Source organism: Cnephaeus nilssonii (genome assembly GCF_951640355.1).
Source record: "Cnephaeus nilssonii genome assembly, chromosome: 14".
Lineage (NCBI taxonomy): Eukaryota > Metazoa > Chordata > Mammalia > Chiroptera > Vespertilionidae > Cnephaeus > Cnephaeus nilssonii.
In genome coordinates, this window is record NC_137085.1 from 9172744 (window position 1) to 9192501 (window position 19758).

At 39.9% G+C, this 19758-nt stretch overlaps 1 protein-coding gene across 4 annotated transcripts in view; it reads left to right on the top strand.

The window, feature by feature from the left end:
- STRBP (spermatid perinuclear RNA binding protein) overlaps positions 1-19758 on the top strand; it is a 74434-nt gene that overhangs the window by 35146 nt on the left and 19530 nt on the right. For all 4 annotated transcript variants that reach the window (XR_013814538.1, XM_079791028.1, XM_079791029.1 and 1 more), the window contains 6 exons: positions 617-816; positions 6788-6946; positions 10624-10758; positions 10935-11075; positions 13905-14028; positions 18200-18244. Coding sequence is in view for 3 of the 4 variants with exons in the window: in XM_079791028.1 (XP_079647154.1) it covers positions 617-816; positions 6788-6946; positions 10624-10758; positions 10935-11075; positions 13905-14028; positions 18200-18244 (804 nt within the window). In the remaining variant the exon portion in view is untranslated. The remainder of the gene's footprint in view (positions 1-616; positions 817-6787; positions 6947-10623; positions 10759-10934; positions 11076-13904; positions 14029-18199; positions 18245-19758) is intronic.

Here is a 19758-nt window from a genome sequence, read left to right on the forward strand (position 1 = left end):
CAGACAGTCCACTTACTCCCCGAATGAGTCTGGGTTCCTAGAGTCTCGCCCGGAACTGGAGTTCAGAGCAATCGGGAGCTTTTGTCTCCCTCCCGATTGAGAAAGCCAGCTGCGTACTCAGTTGCCCGCCCTCTCCGCGCGCGCGTCTCTGTACCTCTGCCTTTCGCAGTTCCTCTGAGTCTCAGTGTGCTTCTCTCTTTCCTGATAGTCCAGTTTCTCCCCATATGAGTCTGGGTCCCCAGAGTCTCGCCCAGAACTGGAGTTCAGAACATTCGGGAGCTTTTGTCTCCCTCCCGATTGAGAAAGCCAGCCAAGTATTGAGAATTTCCACTCAGCCAGCCTTCCTGTGGTTCTTGGATGATGTCCGTTTTGTCTTTTAGTTGTAGTTTTGAAATTGTTGTGTGAGGCAGCAGTTTAGGTGTTTACCTATGCCGCCATCTTGGTTTCTCTCCATATTACCTCTTTATTCTATAATATTATATAGGATGAAGTTATTTGTATTTTTTTTTATTCTTGTTTTAAAAATTTTGATAAATTTATAGTGATCACTAGGAACCTACAAATGCATAGATTAAGACAAAATGGTTTAATATGTGATTTCCTTTTTCTTTAACAGTTCTGGATAGTAAAGCAATAGATCTTATGAATGCGCTAATGAGGCTAAATCAGATCAGGCCTGGGCTTCAGTATAAGCTCTTATCTCAGTCTGGCCCTGTCCATGCCCCAGTCTTCACAATGTCTGTAGATGTGGATGGTACAACATACGAAGCCTCAGGACCATCCAAGAAAACAGCAAAGCTTCATGTAGCAGTGAAGGTACTGTATGTCTTTTACTTACTAGTGCTTTCTATTTTATGTTGTAAATAAGGTGCTTATTTTCCTATAATAAATTAACAGAACTTTTTTTAGATTTTAATAATATAAAGAGTTTTGTGATCTCTGGTCACAAAATTCTTTTTTGGTTGTAAAATATGTGTTGATTATACAAAATTTGGGAAACACAGAAGGAAAATAAATAAAAATATTAGTTGCATATTTCTGAGACAGATGATTAATATTTATATATATGTTTTATTTATCCAATTTTACCCTCTGATTTTCTTCATTTAACATGTCCTGAATGTTTTCCCCTGTTTTAAAACCTTCATTAATAATATTTAATGTTTGTATGAGTAACATGATATGGATATAATATTTGTTTAAACATTTCTTTATCATTGGATATTTTGCTATTTGCAGACTTTTTCTGTCATAAATATGATCATTATCTTGTGCCTGGTGCCTTTTCTGTGTTTCAGAGGATTTCCATAGGTAATATGATACACGATTGAGCCGATTAGTCGTTCATGTAGGTTTGTAGAAAATTCCTAAATATTGGAATCCCTCTAAGAGCACATTTGACCTCTTGCAAACATATGTGAAAATGTCAAAGGTCATGTAGACTGAAGATAAGTTTTTCACTTAGAAGTTCTGTTATGTAGGAATCTGGCATCAGATACAATTGGTCTGTTTCCATGATCAGACATTACCCTAGAACTAAGGGTGCAGCAGGGAGCAGTCTCTGTCCTCCTAGAGCTTGCATTGTGGTGTGGTGTGCTGGGGAGACAGACCACAGATCTGTAAATGAGTAAGTTATACGTCAGGTAGTAAGAACAATGCAGAAAAGTAAGAACTGAGCTTTAATAATATACAACGATATTTATGTTCTGTCTTGTTTATAAAAAGGGTACTTCAGGTATGATGAAGAAGTATGAGTTTATGAGGCAGAAGAAGAAGGCCAAGAGTGAGGGAAAAGGTGAAGCCAGGAATAAGGCTAAAAATATAATTTGATAATTTAGCTATAATGTATGCTGAGAATGAGTCACAAATATAGACCTAGGTTCTCTGGCATCTGACACAAAAGCAGGTGAAATCTTGATCCACTGTCTATGACATAAGAACTGACAGTTGATTATGAGAGTCACAGTTGTTCTGGTATAAAAATCAGGTGGGCATTCTCCTTGGGTAAGTCTTTGTAAAAGGAATAGCAAAGATATCTTTTAAAAGGTGCCTATAATGTAGAGATACCGTTTGTGGTTGTTTTGTAATAACCTTTAATACTGTATAAACTAGAGGTTTCATAGCAAATTGCAATTCAGTAAAATTTGGGCAAGTTAATAGAGTGGTACATTTTGCAATATGATAAGATTTAGATGCTATTTGTTCTTATAATAACCATTAACATTTTGGTATGTATTTTTCCAAATCCTCCTTCGCCCCCCTACAATTTCAAAATCTAAAAAGCACTAAAAATGAAAAATACTTTCCTAAGGTTGATGCAAACTCACTTGATGGAAAATCCTGACCAGAATTGATATGTGGCTATTTTTAGTCTTTATTATTCCGTTTATTGTGAATATTTTATCTATTTCTTTGCCCAAACATGGGGTAGCACCTGAAATACCACTGGAGATTTAGGGGAAGCACCTGAAATACCACTGGAGATTTAGAAAATATATGGTAAATATATTGTAGTAGCTTTCTAAACTCTGAAAAGTTATAAATTCTCAAAATAATCTGGCCCCAAGGTTTTTAGGTAAAGAATGATGGGAACTACAAAATATATACCTAAAATAGGGTCATGTTTTCTTTGTTCATCTAAAAATATATTGCGTTTTTTTATAGTTATCACAAAGATTGTTCTCATTTTTACTGATGGCCTAATATTTCATTACCACTATTCTACCGCAATGTCACTAATCCTTTTTTAAATTTACTAGTGGCCTGGTGCACAAAATTCATGCACGGGGGGGCGGGGGGACGGGTGTCTCTCAGCCTGGCCTGCACCCTCTCCAGTCTGGGACCCCTCGAGGGATGTCCGACTGCCGGTTTAGGCCCTCTCGCAATCCCGGACTGCTGGTTCCTAACCGCTCACCTGCCTGCCTGCCTGATTGCCCCTAACCACTCTGCCTGCCGGCCTGATCACCCCCAGCTGCCCTCCTCACCGGCCTGATTGCCCCCAACTGACCCCTACTGACAGCGTGCTCGCCCCCAACTGGCCCCCCCTGCTGGCCTGCTCACCCACAACTCTCCCCCCCCCCCCCACCGGCTTGATCACCCACAACTGCCCTCCCCTCTTGGCCCCTAACCGCCTCTACCTCAGCCCCGCCACCATGGCTTTGTCCAGAAGAAGATCTGGAAGGTCTCCCAGTCTAATTAGCATATTACCCTTTTATTAGTATAGATAGAGGCCTGGTGCATGGGTGGGGGCCATCTGGTTTGCCCTGAAGGGTGTCCCGGATCAGAGTGGGTGTTCCCTTGGGGGGTGGGGCGGCCTGGCAAGGGGCCTGTGGTTGTTTGCAGGCTGGCCACACCCCCATTGGGGTGTGGGTGCCCACTGGGGACGGTGCTGGCCTGGGCGAGGGGCTGGGGCAGTTTGCAGGCCAGCCACGCCCCCATGGGGTGGGAGTCCCCGCTGGGGTGCCTGGCCAGCCTGGGTGAGGGGCTGATAGCTATTTGCAGGCTGGCCAAGCCCCTCAGCGGGGACCCTCACCCTGATGGTGGTGTGGCCAACCTGGGTGAGGGGCTGAGGGTCGTTTGCAGACCCCTCCCTTGGTGGCCAGCCCAGGCGGGTGGGAAGCTTGGCTTCCTCCGTCACCAGGGGCAACCCAAGCCTCCCGCCTGCTCTGGCTGGCTCCATGGCCGCCGCCATCTTTGTCCCGCTATTTTGCATACTCATTCCTAATTGGCTGGTGGGCGTTGCAAAGTGATGGTCAATTTACATATTTCTCTTTTATTAGTGTACGTATGCTTTCTGTTGATTACATCTTTTTGAACTAGTATGATTATCCCTTAAGATGTATTCTACAGGTAGAATTACCAGGTCAAGAAGAAAGCCCATTTGAATGATCTATTAATTAATTAAATATGTATTGAGATTTCTATTAATGTCAGGCATATATTTGTGAAAGTAGGTTCCACTTGATGAAAATCCTTGCATTTCTTAATAAGCTTGGTAGGGTTCTGTACCTGTGAAGACAAATCACATCATAGAATCAAAACAAGAAGAAATCAGTTTCTGCCACAAGAGCCTTGGCTGCTCAGCAACAGGCAGCCCACAGTGGTCAATCTTCCCTTTCCTCTTCCAGTTATTTCTCCTTAGAGTCCCTCACAAATAACACCTGTAGGGACAAAAGCAGCCATATTTCATGGAAAGAATCTTATTCATTGGAAAAAAGATCAGTTAGAAGCGGACACAAAGTGAAGGCTCTTTGGAGAGGTTCTTGGAGCTATCAGATCTCTATCAGACAGAAGCCATGAATGTGACTTTGTTTTGACTGGAGAGCCATGGGGTAGAATGTGTTTTTATGTGTTTTCACTCTTGGCCTCTAGTTTTTGAGGGTGTCATCTTTCTCAGTTTCAACCCCCTATCATGAGAAAAAAAAAGGCATGGTTACACTGGACTTCCCAGTCACCTTATTTCCAGGACTCATCTTGTGAATTTCAGCTCATTTGATGTGTTTATTAGGTTGGATTTGTTAGCTAGACATTTGAAACCCACCTTTCTTTATTATAGCAAATTTTTAGCCTTAATTTTTATTTCAAACAAACTTTCATTCCAGAAGCCTGAAGACTCTTCACTTTTTTTTTACTTTTATAGCATATACTAGTTAATCATCTTTGAATTATGTATTCATTGAAAATTACTTAACTTGAAAATTTTGTCAGTTGAGCTGCATTGCAAGTATTCTGTATCTCTTGGTATTATCTATTATATAAACAATTTATGAATGTACTGAAATAAGTTACTAATAACAGGTAAATAAATGAATTTGATACGTGAGAAAGGGCAAAGAAGTGGTGCTAAGTAATTTACATGAGGCTATTTTAACTACCTGTTTTAAATGGGGCGAAACTGCATGTCTCTATCTAGTTTTTTTTGGAATGAAAAAATCTAATTTACTTGTGACTGACTCTGGCTTTTGACTTTCAGCTTGTTAGCTAGTGTTAATTCCAGGCTAGTAACTTCTCTCAGGGATGTGATTTCTCAGGAAGAACATATTCATTCGCAGGACTCAGTGGCTTGATGAGGTTGTAACCAAATGATTTGAGTGTGTGCTCAGTGTCAAGAGCTACCTGACCACTTTTAGAACTCAAGATGTTAAAAAAAAGGGGGGGGGGGTTGTTGGTTTTATTCCCAATTAATACAAGGAATTTATTTGTGATTTCAAGTGTTCAACAGAATGCCAGATTTTCCATATGAATTGGGTAAATTAATTTCAAGTTCTCTTGTACAGAGTTATTATGCTCTTTTTTTGTTTAGAGTGATACTGCCTTATTTATATGGGTAATCCGTCATATAAGATGGCATTGTTTATAAAGGCTGGGCTGCCTGGCTGGTCATTTGTGTGATTATCAGAATCGTTTATTTTTATTTATGGTCTTTTTAAAGCCAACTTTATTGAGATATAATTTATATGCAGGAAAGTTAATTATTTATTGATATTATGGTTTTTGGCAAATGTTTATAATCATGTAACCACCACCTCTGTCAAGATATAAAATATTTTCTTTCACCCAGAAAGTCCTCTCATGTCCCATAGTAGTGGATCTCCCTTGCCACGTCTCTAGCCCCTGGCATCCTCTAATCAGTTTTCAGAATAGTTTTTTTTTTGAGAGACACCTGTTACGTATAGCTGGGATTTTAAAAAAATATGATGTGCTTTTACAATACAGCAACTTAAAACATTAGTCAAAAGCTAAAACAAATACAGGGATCTTTAGGAATCTCTTTATTTTCTGATATAAACCTTTAAATTAGTAACAGACAGTGCAATATCAACCTGTTTAAAAAGAGGCTTATACAAGTGCTGGTGAACGTATTTCTCTTGTATACTGAAAAGCAGTGTCATCTGGAAGGAGGTTTTAAAAGGCACATCTGTGTGTGTGTGTGTGTGTGTGTGTGTGTGTGTGTGTGTGTGTGTGCGCGCGCGCGTGCGCGCGCGCACAAACACACAGAGCTCTGAAAACCTTATTTTATGAAAGATAAGAAATGCCAGGCTTGACTGGAACTATAGAAGAATGAACATTGGAGGAAGCCAAGCCATAACCAGTTCTTGTGAGGAAGGGATGGAAATACAAACCTGAATTGTTCCTGGTTCACTTCTTACAGAGACTAAACCTAAAGACTGACTGCTTTCTTTCAGGTCTCACTTACGGTTTTAGTTCAAAGCAAAGAGAAAGGCCAATAGGAGAAAGCTTCAGATGTTATTTTGTAATTGACTGGAAAATTGATTTCAAGGTAAAGAAAGCTTCTTGATGGCCTTTTTGTGCTAATTTCTCCTAATGGGTTGAAGCATAGAATTTAGAGGTCAACTAATCAGTCTTCCAGCCTTGCAAATTGGAAAATTGAGGACCAGAGGAGAAATACAGGATTAGATCCTCCTGTCTTTTCCTTTCTAGTCCAATGTACAGTTTTACTTCTCCCCTCACCTCATTGGTTGAACTTGGCTATTTTCTCTGTCTCTTACCTCCAAATTAAATGAACCAGGAGCAACCTCAGGTTTTCATTTCCATCATCCTTTATTTAAACCTAATTACTCTGTGGAGGCTTTTTTCATTTTTATGGTGATACCCTGGTAGGTAAAACCAAGGATTTGTATACGTATATAGTACCATCTTGCTCTTCCTACAAGGTAGTTAATAGATTCAAATGTTGTGGTTTTGAAACTGTTGTCTTTAATATTTCACCTATTCTCTGTGGTTTCTGTTGTTTGAATAACACTGAATCTTAATGTAATTTGTACAGGTATTGCAGGCAATGGGATACCCAACAGGGTTTGATGCAGATATTGAATGTATGAGTTCCGATGAAAAATCAGATAATGAAAGCAAAAATGAAACAGTGTCTTCAAACTCAAGCAATAATACTGGAAATTGTACAACTGAAACCTCCAGTACCTTAGAGGTATATTTATACATTATTTTCCTTAGAAAAAAATATTCATTATAGAAAACTTGAGAGCTATGGAAAATATAAATAAAAATCAAAAGTATATATAAATGGATATATTCCAAAGGCAGGTATTATTAATATTTTGGTTTATTTTCATTCAGCCTTTTTTTATAATTTTTATTTTTATTTTAATTCTCACTTGGTATTTTTTCTTTCTTTTTTTTTAAGTGCAGAAGCGGGGGAGGGGGAGAGAGACAGAAAGAGAAACATCAATGTGAGAGAGAAATATCAATATGAGACAGACACATGAATTGGTTGCCCACCGCACGCATCCCAACTGGGCAGGGCATTTAACCTGTAACCCAGCTACATGCCCTTGCCCAGGAATTGAACCCTCAACTCTTTGGTGCACAGGCTGGCACTAATCATTGAGCAACACCCGCCAGGGCTCTATAAGTATTTTTATGAGGGTATTTTTATACAGTTTTACATCTTGTTTTTCCCCCACTTAATTCTAAAAATATCTGTAAAAAGCCCAGGCTGGTTTGGCTCAGATGGTTGTAGCATTGTCCCGTGCACCAAAAGCTTACTGGTTGGATCCTGGTCAGGCATAGCCTGAGTTGCAGGTACCATCCCCCATGGGGCATGTACAGGAAACAACCGATTGATGTTTCTCGCATACATTCATGTTTCTCGCTCTCTCTTTCTCTCCTTTCCCCTCTCTCTCTAAAAAAAAAAAAAAATCAGTAAAAACATATCCTCAGGTGAGGATTTAAAAAAAAAATCTGTAAATGTACTGTGTACTGCACAACATGTTTAACTACCATTTCCCTTTTGCTGCATTTCACAAGTATATTAACAATAACTATAGAGCAAAGAAACAAGATCTAGTGGAAGAAATTTAGGATTATTTGAAGTTGTGCTAAGCTGAGGGCAGTGGGTCATCATTGAGTTGGACCGGCTCTGAGAAAGACATATAGCTTGACCTAGTATGTTCCTCAGACTCTGGGGAAGTCCTGGCCTATGAGCTTATGACCACAGACACCAGAATGGGACAGAATCCAAGCAATATATTCACAGCATATTTGGGAATTCATGGAGCCCTTGTTTATTGCATTCTACATAAGGAAAATTGGCTTTCAAGTAACAGCAATAGCTTACATTAGCATTTAAAATTTGTCATTTCTAAGAATGCATACTTATTAAGGACTAAACTCTCTTAGTACCTGCTTATTACCAGTTGCTGAAGAAATGTGTCCAGAGCCTCAAGATGCCCTCAGGCTAGAAGGGCAAAAGACATGTTTATAACTAATTACACTGTAATGTGATAAAGCTCTGTGATTGCAAAATGAATATAATAATGTAAAATCTCCAAGTAGGAAATGATTGAAACTTACACACATGTGAAATTAAAGGGAGTAAAATGTGAGCTAGTTTTCAGATAATGTGTAGGATTTTTTAGGGAAGAGATAGAAGGCATTCTAGGTCAGAGGACTAGTTAGGTATAAAGGAGCTGTGAAAGGAAATGTTTAGAAGTCCCAGGTGGGCCAGTGAGGAGTGGCCTGATGGGGACTGAAGCCTGTAAAAAACCATGCCTGACTCTGTGTGTGATGGTGAGGATAGTAGACATGGTACCTGGCTTCTGAGAGTACCAGTCAGTCATTCACAAGTGGTAGTCACAGGCAGAGCAAGATGGTTTTTTTGTTTTTTGTTTTTTAATATATTTCATTGATTTTTTACGGAGAGTAAGGGAGAGGGATAGTGTTAGAAACATCGATAAGAGAGAAACGTCAATCAGCTGCCTCTTGCACACCCCCTACTGGGGATGTGCCCGCAACCAAGGTACATGCCCTTGACTGGAATCGAACCTGGGACCCTTCAGTCTGCAGGCCAACACTCTATCCACTGAGCCAAACCGGTTAGGGCCAGAGCAAGATGTTTTGCTGGCAGTTTTAGAAATTCTAAGAAGAGAAAGAGCTCATTAATTATGAGGCTCAGACCTTTCAGTTTGGAGGGAGTTAGGAAGGAAGAGGGCAGTGTGGCTGCACTAATGGCAGTCACGAGTGTGTGGAGCTTTTGGTAGTGAATACATCACTGCTTTGTTTCTGTATGATGTAATAGTGGGGGGCGACACAAAGCCCTATTCTTCATTGAAGTAGGAGTAACTGATTAGAATGGAAATATTTTTATATCTTGTTTTTATAAAAGTGATTTCAGATTTGGGAAGCAGAGAGAGATTACCAAAGACTAGTTTTTTTTAAAAATGATTACCTTTTAAAGCTGGAGACTGGAAATGTGGATTATAAAAGCTCTTCAAAAAGTCATATTTATTACAAAAGACCCAGAAATGTTTAGTGAACTTGTCTTTAAAAAGAGTTCAATGTTTCACTTCTACAGCATCAACCACTTACCAAATCAGCAAGAATCTTGCTGTCCATTAGGTTTATATACATAATAATTCTTTTGGGCATTCATTTCTTTTTCAGCATTTCTTGAGCAGTTACTGTGGTGGAATTAAAGACACAATCTCTAACCTCAAAAAGTCCTCAATCTTTGGGTCTTCCTCAAAATCATAGCTGTATTTTGCTTTTTGTTTTACTTTTGGTGCTAACTTCTCCATTTGAACCTTCACATTCTTACGAGAATTACTTTTCTTATCACGACTCTTACCTTTTTTTAAAGTAGAGTAATTTTTTACAGCCCACATCTAATTATGAACTTTCCCAGATGAAAGTCTTTTAGTCTTTCCACTATCCATGATACAGGCAAAGCCCGTGTGCCTGATACACAGTGATTATGGTCTGGCTCCAGTAGGGGTGTTTGCAGTGTGAGGTTCTGCATTATTCTCACCCCTTCATTCAGCCCAACTGAACCTCCTGCCGTTTCTTCTGTCCAGAATGCCTTTCTCCTTTGATTCCTCCTTAGGATGGTCTGGCACTTAACTTCCTTTTATGGGTGGGTTCACATTGTCACTTCCAGGGAAATTATCCTGATGGCCCTAGAAAGTGAGTCCTTCTATTGTGTTTCCTTAACTTAGATCTGTTCTGTAATATACGTTGTTTTATAGTGATTATATCTGTCCCTCCCACTGCACTATAGCTCCTTGGGGACAGGGAATGACAACTTTTATTGTTATTTTAAAATTTCAGAATCCATCGTTTATATCCCACTGTTTTGTGTTTGTTTGTTTGTTTTGTTTTACCTTAGGTGCCCTTAAATCTCTTTAGAGATACTGAAAGGTGTGAATGGGCATTTTCTTCCAACCTCCTAAATTGAGTTATTTTTTCCTAATCCTAACGAAAAAAAGTGAACACTCATTTGAATCTCAACAGTTCTATCCACTTTGTTAGTCATTTAAATTATTATTCTTAGACCACAAACACAACCACAGATCAGACCCGAGAGCACCATGTAATGGCAGGACTACATTCCTCTTGAATACTCATCTATTGGGACAGCCCTGCTTCAAAGGCAGGTTGTTCAGATGACTGACTGACTGGGACATTTATTGCTTTTAGAGTTTTCATACTTTATAGATACTTTGTCATTTGTATATGGAGGTGCTCATGCACTAGCTCCTGACTGCTTTAAAATACAATTTTGAGCCTCTTTTTCAACAGAGACAAAGTATAATTGTATAATAAGAAATTTCATACTTTGAAATCTTGCTTGCTTGTACCTCCTTTTAGGTAAGAACTCAGGGCCCTATCCTCACAGCAAGTGGCAAAAATCCTGTAATGGAGCTCAATGAAAAAAGAAGAGGTCTGAAGTATGAACTCATCTCGGAGACTGGTGGAAGCCATGACAAGCGCTTTGTGATGGAGGTGTGTACCTAGATACAAGCCAACCTGTTTTGCCCTCAGACATAAATAAGTTTTAGACTGAGTATATTCTTGTGGCACTATTTAACTTTTGGTGTTTTCTGTGTTACGATCCATTTAAATTGAACTACACAGAGGAATTGCATGGGCTAACTGCAGAGTGTCGTTCTTGGTTTTAGGTAGAAGTAGACGGACAGAAATTCAGAGGTGCAGGTCCAAATAAGAAAGTGGCAAAGGCGAGTGCAGCATTAGCTGCCCTGGAGAAGCTGTTTTCTGGACCCAATGCAGCAAATAATAAGAAAAAGAAGATTATCCCTCAGGTATGAGTTGAGCATTAATAACTTTGAAAAATATTACCAGAATTAAGTTTCCTTTTCTGTTTTTGTGCCATGTTAGCTTTTTAAAAAACTATTTGTTTTTCTTGGATTTAGCAATCTTTTCTTTGGGTTAGGTCCGTGGTCGGCAAACTGCGGCTCGCGAGCCGTATGCAGCTCTTTGGCCCCTTGAGTGTGGCTCTTCCACAAAATGCCACAGCCTGGGCGAGTCTATTTTGAAGAAGTGGCGTTAGAAGAAGTTTAAGTTTAAAAAATTTGGCTCTCAAAAGAAATTTCAATCGTTGTCCTGTTGATGTTTGGCTCTGGTGACTAATGAGTTTGCCGACCACTGGGCTAGGTCATTAATAATATGTGTCAGTGGGTCCCTGTTCCGTGGTTGTCCTAGGCAAATTCTATATTGAAAAGAGAATGTTAGCATTATTTAAGGGCTTCAGGTCTCTCTTGATGAGGTGGAGTGTTGAGGGATTTGGACTTGAATGAGATGTTAGCATTGGTCTGGTTTAGGGAAGCTGCCAAGAGGACTTGGGCTTTCTTGGATCAGTCTGCAGACGCTCTTCCATTTCCTTTTCAGTTTTGAATTTTTGCAGCATTTATTTTGGGCTTTCTGTTGGAGATGGCACAGTAGAACTTGACCCTGTGTTGCTTCTTCTTTTGATTGGGAATGTCAGTGCTGCAAAGGCCTGGAATTAACCAAGGTATTTGGAAAAGATGGCCTCCTAATTCCATGCTTTTGGATAACAGATTCTTCTAACCATTTTTTTTTAATGCATTCAAAAATATTTTCTAGACATATACCATGTGGATGGTTGTAAGGGAAAAAGATACACAAATAAATATAAAACACATTCTCTCCTTCATGGAGAGTACTGTGTAATAATATCTGAATATATTATGTGATAGAAAAAAGCAATTAAAATACTTAGATTAATAGAAGGAAACTTGGGTTATTTAAGATTGTGTGTTAAACAGTTTCTTTTACATATGCTAGGTCTATTATAGGAGGGTAGAATTGATCTCATTTTATCGATGAGGAAACAGGGTACCAAGAAATTAAGATACTGTGTGTAGCAACATAGCTGATTGATGGTAGAAGTTCCAAAACCAGGGTCTTCTCTTTCCAAAGACATGGGCATTCTACTGTTGCATATTATATCTTAAAAACTTGTTTTGTGTGCAACTTCTTTTATTTACTATAATAAATTGCTTAAATCTTAGGATTCAAAATATAAACAAGTAAAACTAACTTTTACTGAGATTAAATAAAAATAAAGTTTAAATTGCAGAGGAAGACGTGTAGAGAGAATATGGATTTTCTTTTCCTAAATCTAGAATATGTTCTAAATTTGGAGAAAGATAATTGTTACCTTGTTTATTTTGGTGTCATTTTCCTATGACTTACATCTTGTAATTGGCCAGTTCATTTTTGTGTTTAAAAGCCTACTTGCAGAGACTTTTAAGGTAAGTTTAGTTCTAGTAGGAATGAGCTTAATTTGTGTGAGGTCACTCTGTTATTGCCAGATTGTTGCTTCCTGACTACTTTTGAATAAGCTGTGTTAAAAAAAAAAAAGTCTGCTTGAAGTTCACTCATTTTTAGAAGTTTTCCATACTAGAAGCTGTAAACCTCCTGCATTCAGTGTGCTTGACAGCCAAGAAGCAGTCTGTTTTGGATGTGTGGGGTGATTTTTTTTTTTTCAACCAAAAAAGAAAAAGTTCTCTGTGCATAATATATTAAACCTTGAAACTGCCTCTGCCCAGTTATACTAGCAGTAGAGGCTGACCTAAGAGGAGCAGAGGATGATGGTATTTCCATGTGAGATAAATGTGTGTGTGCTCTGAGTTACTGTTGGCTTTATCATACAGTGAGCTTTGAGGCTCTGCCCTCTTCCCCCTTCCTTGTTTGTAGTAGGGAATATTAGTAGGTTCTAGCTTGAGTTTTTGTTGCATTGTTTCACTACAAAATAAGTATAATATTTAATTTAAAACTAGATATCCTTGATTTTTAAAAAAATTTTAGTTTTGGAAAGGGATGTTTTAGCAGCCCTGTGTGCTGTTACTGCTTGATTTAGTCAATTTTTCAGTTATATTCAAAACTGCTCTTTGTACTCTGAAGTAAGGAGAGCAAAATGGGTATTATTTTACAATTACTGTGGCAACTCCCCTAGAGAGAGATTATGGGACTTTACCAGACTCCATGGCATTTTAGAGCAAGAAAGGACTTTAGAGTTGGTATGTATGTATGTATGTATGTATGTATGTGTTTAATGATTGATGCGTGCGCGCACACACCCGCAACAGAAGAGAGAGGCTCAAGGAAATCATATGGCCTTCCTGAGGTCTTAGAGCAGAAACTAGCATCCACATCTTTTGTCTTCCTGTCTTAGTCCTTTTTTACAAAAACTCCATTCCGGTTTGCAGCTTGTTCTAGGTGGTTTGTTGTTGCAGTATTTTTATCTGTGGCCAGAGAAGTCAGTGAATTTCGATCAAGTGTCTATAATTACTCTAGTCTGGCCTCAGTTGAATTTGGATGTAATTTGATACTGAAATTTGTATGTAGGAAATGAACTCTTTTTGGGTAGCCCTCAAGTGAAAAGAAGTTATTTGCATATTCTTATGTACTTAGCATATTACCTAGAACAAGTCTGTAAGGTAGGTGTCATTTTCATTCTACAGATGATAAAGTGAAGGCTTAAGGTCATAGGCGACACACGGTCTCATCTATAGGCTCAAGTTTCTCAGAGGGGGTGCATTATTACAGAGATAATAGGATAATAGTTCCTGTTTCTCTCAGAAATAAAAATGTGTTATTTTTAACAGGCAAAGGGTATTGTGAATACGGCTGTGTCTGCAGCAGTCCAGGCTGTTCGGGGCAGAGGAAGAGGAACTCTGACAAGGGGAGCTTTCGTTGGGGCTGCAGCTGCTCCTGGCTACATAGCTCCAGGTACAGTACCGCCCGTAGAATCTGCCTCCTTTTTCGGGCCAAAGAGGAATGGCGTCTCTTTATTTTCTAGGATTATACATGGTCTCTGGGAAGACAATATGGGTGTAGGATGGGTGTGCACAGAAATTGAAAGGAGAATCTACAGAAAGTCATGGGTTTTCTCACGGAATCTGCCGAGTGACTAGAGGCTTCCTGGAGGGAAGTGACAGATGAGCAGTGTTGCACATAGTTGAAGGGATGTTTTTTTGACAATGAGGAAGCTAAAAGATGTAGCACAGATTGAGGAGCTGAGTGTATTCAGTGGAATACAGAAGACAGAAAAATAGCTGCTAAGAGGTTATTTAAGTGGGGTGAAGCCTGGTCATTATTAGCGTTTCCTTAACTCAGTGTTTGGGAACCATCACAGACTAAAGAAACACACAAAGAGAAAAGGGGAACTTACTTACCCAGAGCTTACCATACACCAGATACTTTTAAAAAACTTTTTATTGATTGATTTTAGAGACAGAAAGGAAGGGGGATGGAGAGAAACATTAATTTGTTGTTCCACTTACTTATGCATTCATTGGTTGATTCTTGTGTGCACCCTGAATGGGGATCGAACCGCAACCTTGGTTTACGCTCTAATCAACTAAGCTACCCAACCAGGGCACCAGATACTTCCATATAAGGGATTTCACTTAATTGTTTCTAATCTTCACGTGTTTCCTCACGTGGAAATTATTTCCATTTTCCAGATGAGGAAACTAGGTTTAGGGAGATAAGGCGAAGCAAAGAGTTGAATATAGATGTTTGTGGTTCCAAAGTTTTTCTTTCCCATTTTACCACATGGCTTGAGGGAGATGGATAAAAGTGCCATCTCCTTGCCTGTTCTAATCCATATGTCATTTTAATGGTAGATACACATGTCCCATTAAAATCAAGTTCTCTGCAATATTGAAAGTATGGAACTTTTAACTTGACAAGTAAACTGCTTGTAGTTGTTGCTCAAGATGAAATTGTCATAAAGATTGGTTTTTTTATGCAGTCATTTTTTAAGTTTACATAGATGGTGGGGTTTTTTTGAAGAAAGAATTAGAATAGACTATTTGGGAAGTTGTATGGATGATGGGATTTGGCATTTCTACCTTCTAGAAGTTGATGCCAGTAGGGGCATAGCTCAGATATTTGTCATATACATAATAGTTCAGTTGCTCTAAAGGTGAGACATAACTAACCAAATAATCACTGTTATAGACTGAGATGATTCGATGACAGAGAAGGACATGATGCTGTGAGAGGATGTAATAGAAAACTGCTCTAGTCTGTTGGGTCCCTGAAGGCTCCCCTGAAGAAGTAACACTTGAACTGAGCTTTGAAGAATGAGTAGGAGTTAACTTGGGGAAGAGTGTGAGGTGGAAGTTTCACACAGAAGAAAGCGTGTGCAGAGACCTTGTGGTCTTGGTGGTAGGGAACGTGGCTCAGTTGAAGGTTTGGAAGGTCAGGATGTAATGTGGAGATTCTTGGGGTGGGGAGTGAGTTGAGCTAAAGCTGGCTGCTCAGGCCCAGTCCTGGAGGCAGTGGTTTGGAATTTGTTCTTAGAATCTTAAGTGCAGTGGTATGTCGTGAAGGATTCTAAGGAGTGAAATGACAAGATCAGATTTTCTTTTTCAAGACCATTCTATAGTGTGAAGAATAGATTGTAGGAACAGAAGTGGGCATGACAAGGCAAGTTAAGGTTTTTATAAACTAGTAGCCCAGGCAAGAAACAATGGGGATGTCTCCAGTGGGTGTAAGGAAGTAAATGGGTGGCAGGAAGTGAATAGGTTGAAGGATTCCTCAGAAGCAAAATTTATGGATTTAATATGAAGAGTGAAAAAGAATGAAGTTTCCAGGATATCTCCTAGGATTTTAAGCTGAAGGAATTAGACTGGATGATTGTGCCATTCAAGGAGACGGAGAACACTGAAAGATGCATGTTAGGGACATGGGAGAAAGGATAGTCATAGTTTGGTACAGTCTGTGTACAAAATTAAGACATTCTTCTGTGCATCTCACTATTTCAAATGAAACTTAATTTTTATTTTTTGCCTTATTCAGTGCATTGTTGAAAGGAAGCAACTTTCACTTAACAACAATAGGCAAGTTATTGAGATTAGCTTTCTTGCCTTTGATTACATGTTCCATTGGGACTTGATCCATTTGTGTCTATGGTTGCTTAGTCTTGAACATTTACCTCCTGCTTGAGTGGTAAGCAGCCATCGTCTGTCTATTGGCAATAATCTTGAAGGGAAGCATTTAGGTCTGCTGTTGCCAGGTGTGTCTGCTCTGTAGCAACTTGTCATCACATTGACCTCTTTAAAGGCCTGTCTCCTGAAGTTTTTAAAAATGAAGTTCTCTTAGCCTAGAGAAGATGCAGATGAGGTTGGTTTAAGTATGAATGGGTTATATGCCATTTGTGGAGTACATGCTATGCAGCAGGGACTAGTTAGTATTTTAACATATATTATTTAATTACATTTCACTGCCAACTCAATTACTGCAGTAGACTATGAGGTGCAGAGAGGTTAAATAACAGGTACAATTCAAAGTCACCTTGCTAGTGAGAGGTGAAGTCAGGATTAGAGCCCCAATGGTTTGCTCAGTGGCCAGCTAAGCAATCTAATCTCATTTCTCTCTAAGGAGGTCTTGGTAAAACCCTTGAAACTCTAGTCTTAGCCAAACAGCTATCTTTTCCTGGATTTCATGCACAACTCACTTTTTTAAGCATTAATTTCTCTCTTGGCCTCTGATACTGCTCCTACTGCTTATTACAGTTGCATTGTGTCCACTTAAAATAACGATTGAGCATCAAAGATTAAGATTGAGACTATGTTGTACTATCCCTAGTTTTATATGACTGAAGTATAGACTAAAAAGTGAAAAAAATTTATCTTTCAGGAAATGTTTAAATTAGTCCCTAAAAGCAGTTTACTTGTTCAGTGTACATTTGAGTGTTTTGTCTCAAACAGGAGATTTGGAACTGGTTATTCAAAGATGACCAAGACTTAACGTCTGCCCTAGTGAATGCTTGGGGTCAGGTGGGAGTAGGAACAGACATTGAGTAAACACCATGCAATGTGATGCAAGCTGTAATATGAGTGGGCAAAGGAGTGGGAGACTTCACAGAGGAGGTGATATTTGGTCCTGATCTAAATGATGAGCTGCAGCTGGTCATTAGAGCAGTAGACAAAGGGGCTGTAATGTAAAAGTGCTTGCTTTGTTGTGGGTACAATATGAAGGGCCCATGTACCTTCCATGCCTTTGTCCTATTTTAGAAACCATTTTTTCCTAGAAACTTACCCAAGTGATTTAGTATTTATATTTTTTAAAGTTGTTTTACTGAAAGATTAAAGATTGTAGCTTTTATTAATATAATATTTCTAATCCCTATAAAGTAGCTTGGAAGGTTTTCCATTTTAAAGATGAGAAAACAGCAACTAAGAATTATATGTCTAAGGACATATAAGAAACTTGTGCCAGAACTAACTGGTTCAAAATCTTTGTATTTGTTTTTATTGACAATATGAGCCTTTTTTCATAGGCACCAGATGCTAATGTCAATTGCACCACTATTTACTGAGAGACCCTGTACTGGGGCCAGGAATTCAGATAGCAGCAAGACATGGACCTTGCCGTCAAGCCCACAGCGTGACCTGTGTGCCCTCCTTAATGGCAGTTGAGGCTCCAGCCTGCTCTGTCACTGCTTTCTGGAAAGAGACTTGAAAAGGTCTGTTTTCCAGCTCTGAGAAATTGGTCACTTGAGTAGTTCTGAGTATTCCTTTGTTCAACATACTATATTTAGCCAGTGGTTACTACGTTCTGCTAGATTCAGGCGACACAGAGTGTCTCTGCCTCCCCTTGGGGAACACAGACAACGAGTCGACAGTTGTAATAGTGTGGTAAGCATAGCGAGGCAGAGACAAGCTGTTCTGGGGGTCAGGGGAGCCTGTGGGCCACGCAGAAAGTTTTCACTCTCAGCACGCCTGAAGGGATCGGTAGACTAGAGCCAGTCTGAGAATGGTTCTCCTCCATCCAGCATCTGGATGAAGTCCTCAGAGCCCACAATGCTGGGCCCAGTGGTACTTGTGAATTGGACCAGTACCAGCTGCCCTTTGTCCTGGACTGATCTGCTCTCTCTTCTTTGCACTAGGCTATGGAACACCATATGGCTACAGCACAGCTGCCCCTGCCTATGGTATGTACACCATCTTACTGGTTTCTCCTATTAGTGGCTCTGTCACAGCAATCCCAAGCACAGTTTGTATCTAGGGTTTCTTTCAATGAATTGGAGGATCTCAGACCTATTCATTCTAGTGACCCAACTTAAATTCCCTTTGAAAATGCCACAACCTTGTGGTTCTGGGTTTGGTTGGAGTTGCTCTTCTCTCGCTTTGCCTGATTGAAGGACTGCTTGTTTCTAATTGCCTGTTTCTGACCATACTGAAATTAAGTATTTTAAGTAGTTCTTACAGCCAACTTATACTCCATTCAAAGGCTACTGAAGGGCCATATGCAGTTTCTAGCTTGGCTGCCTGCCAGTTATGTAGCTATACTTAAGTTTCTGGTTGGAAACTGAACTGTGGGTGATTGAAGTTAGGGATAGGAACTGCTCACTTCAAATTTGTAGCCATCATCCCTTTCCAGAAACCTGCTTTAGAGGTGGAGTCAACCGGTCCTAGAGAGGTGCTGGGCATCACCAGCAGTGTTACTTAAGTGTTTGCTGCAGAATGTCTGTAGTACATGTCAGAAAATCACAGGAGTGTCCCCTCTCCCTCCAAAAATAACAAGTGAAAGCAAATGCAGAAGTGAACCTCAGTGGCCCTTTGGATAACTTTTGAATGAGGTTTATGTGGCAATGGAGGCAATAGGTTTGGAGTCAGTGATATGCTCTTAGACATTTTTCCTAACTCAGGGGCTACATGTTCTAGAATCAGCCATCTGCAGGATATTTGTCATTGAGAGAAGAAGGGAGCAAGTGTGTATGCTTGTGAGAGAGCGTGTGTGAGTGTGTGTCTCTGTGCAGCCCCTGCTGGGCACGCACATTCACGAATGGGGAAGACCCCGAGTGTACGGCTGCTTGGGCTTTTGTTCTCTCCATGAGCCCCAAGGCCTTTCATTACACTTTTTCTCTTCATGCATCAGCTTTTCCATTTTTGTTTGGATGAAAATTATGGGTCCTTAAGACTGATAAATTGAAGCTTCATCTGTTTCATAACTAGAAATAAGTACAAAGTGAACAGTTTGACCTCTTTCCCCATTAAGGTAGACAATTATATCCTGGAAAGATGTGGAAAAGCTGCAAGGGTCAAATGTGTGGGGTGAGTTTCTCCAAGGCCAAGTGCAGAGTCTGGAGTTACTTCCTTTACCTGAGTGTCCCCTCTGGCACACTCTGGTTGGGTCAAGGCTCCCCCAGATTCCCTTGTCCTCAGACCTGGGTGAGTAGGAAGTGGAGATTCATTTAAGAGAGTGCTTTCACCCAGAATTGCCTCTGAAGTCAAACTGTCCAGCTCCTTTTGATTCTGGATATCCTGACGACTGCCCTCGTCCTGTGAGTCAGGTCTGCCCAGTGTATCGGGCACGTCTGACTCACAAGCCTCACTAGAACGTGTCTGAGCGACAGCATCTGCCTCCTAGGGCAGGTCTCCTTCTGCGTCTTTCTTTTAGTCAGTCTCACATTCTTTGTAAGATTTGCTAGAGCTCTGTTTTTCC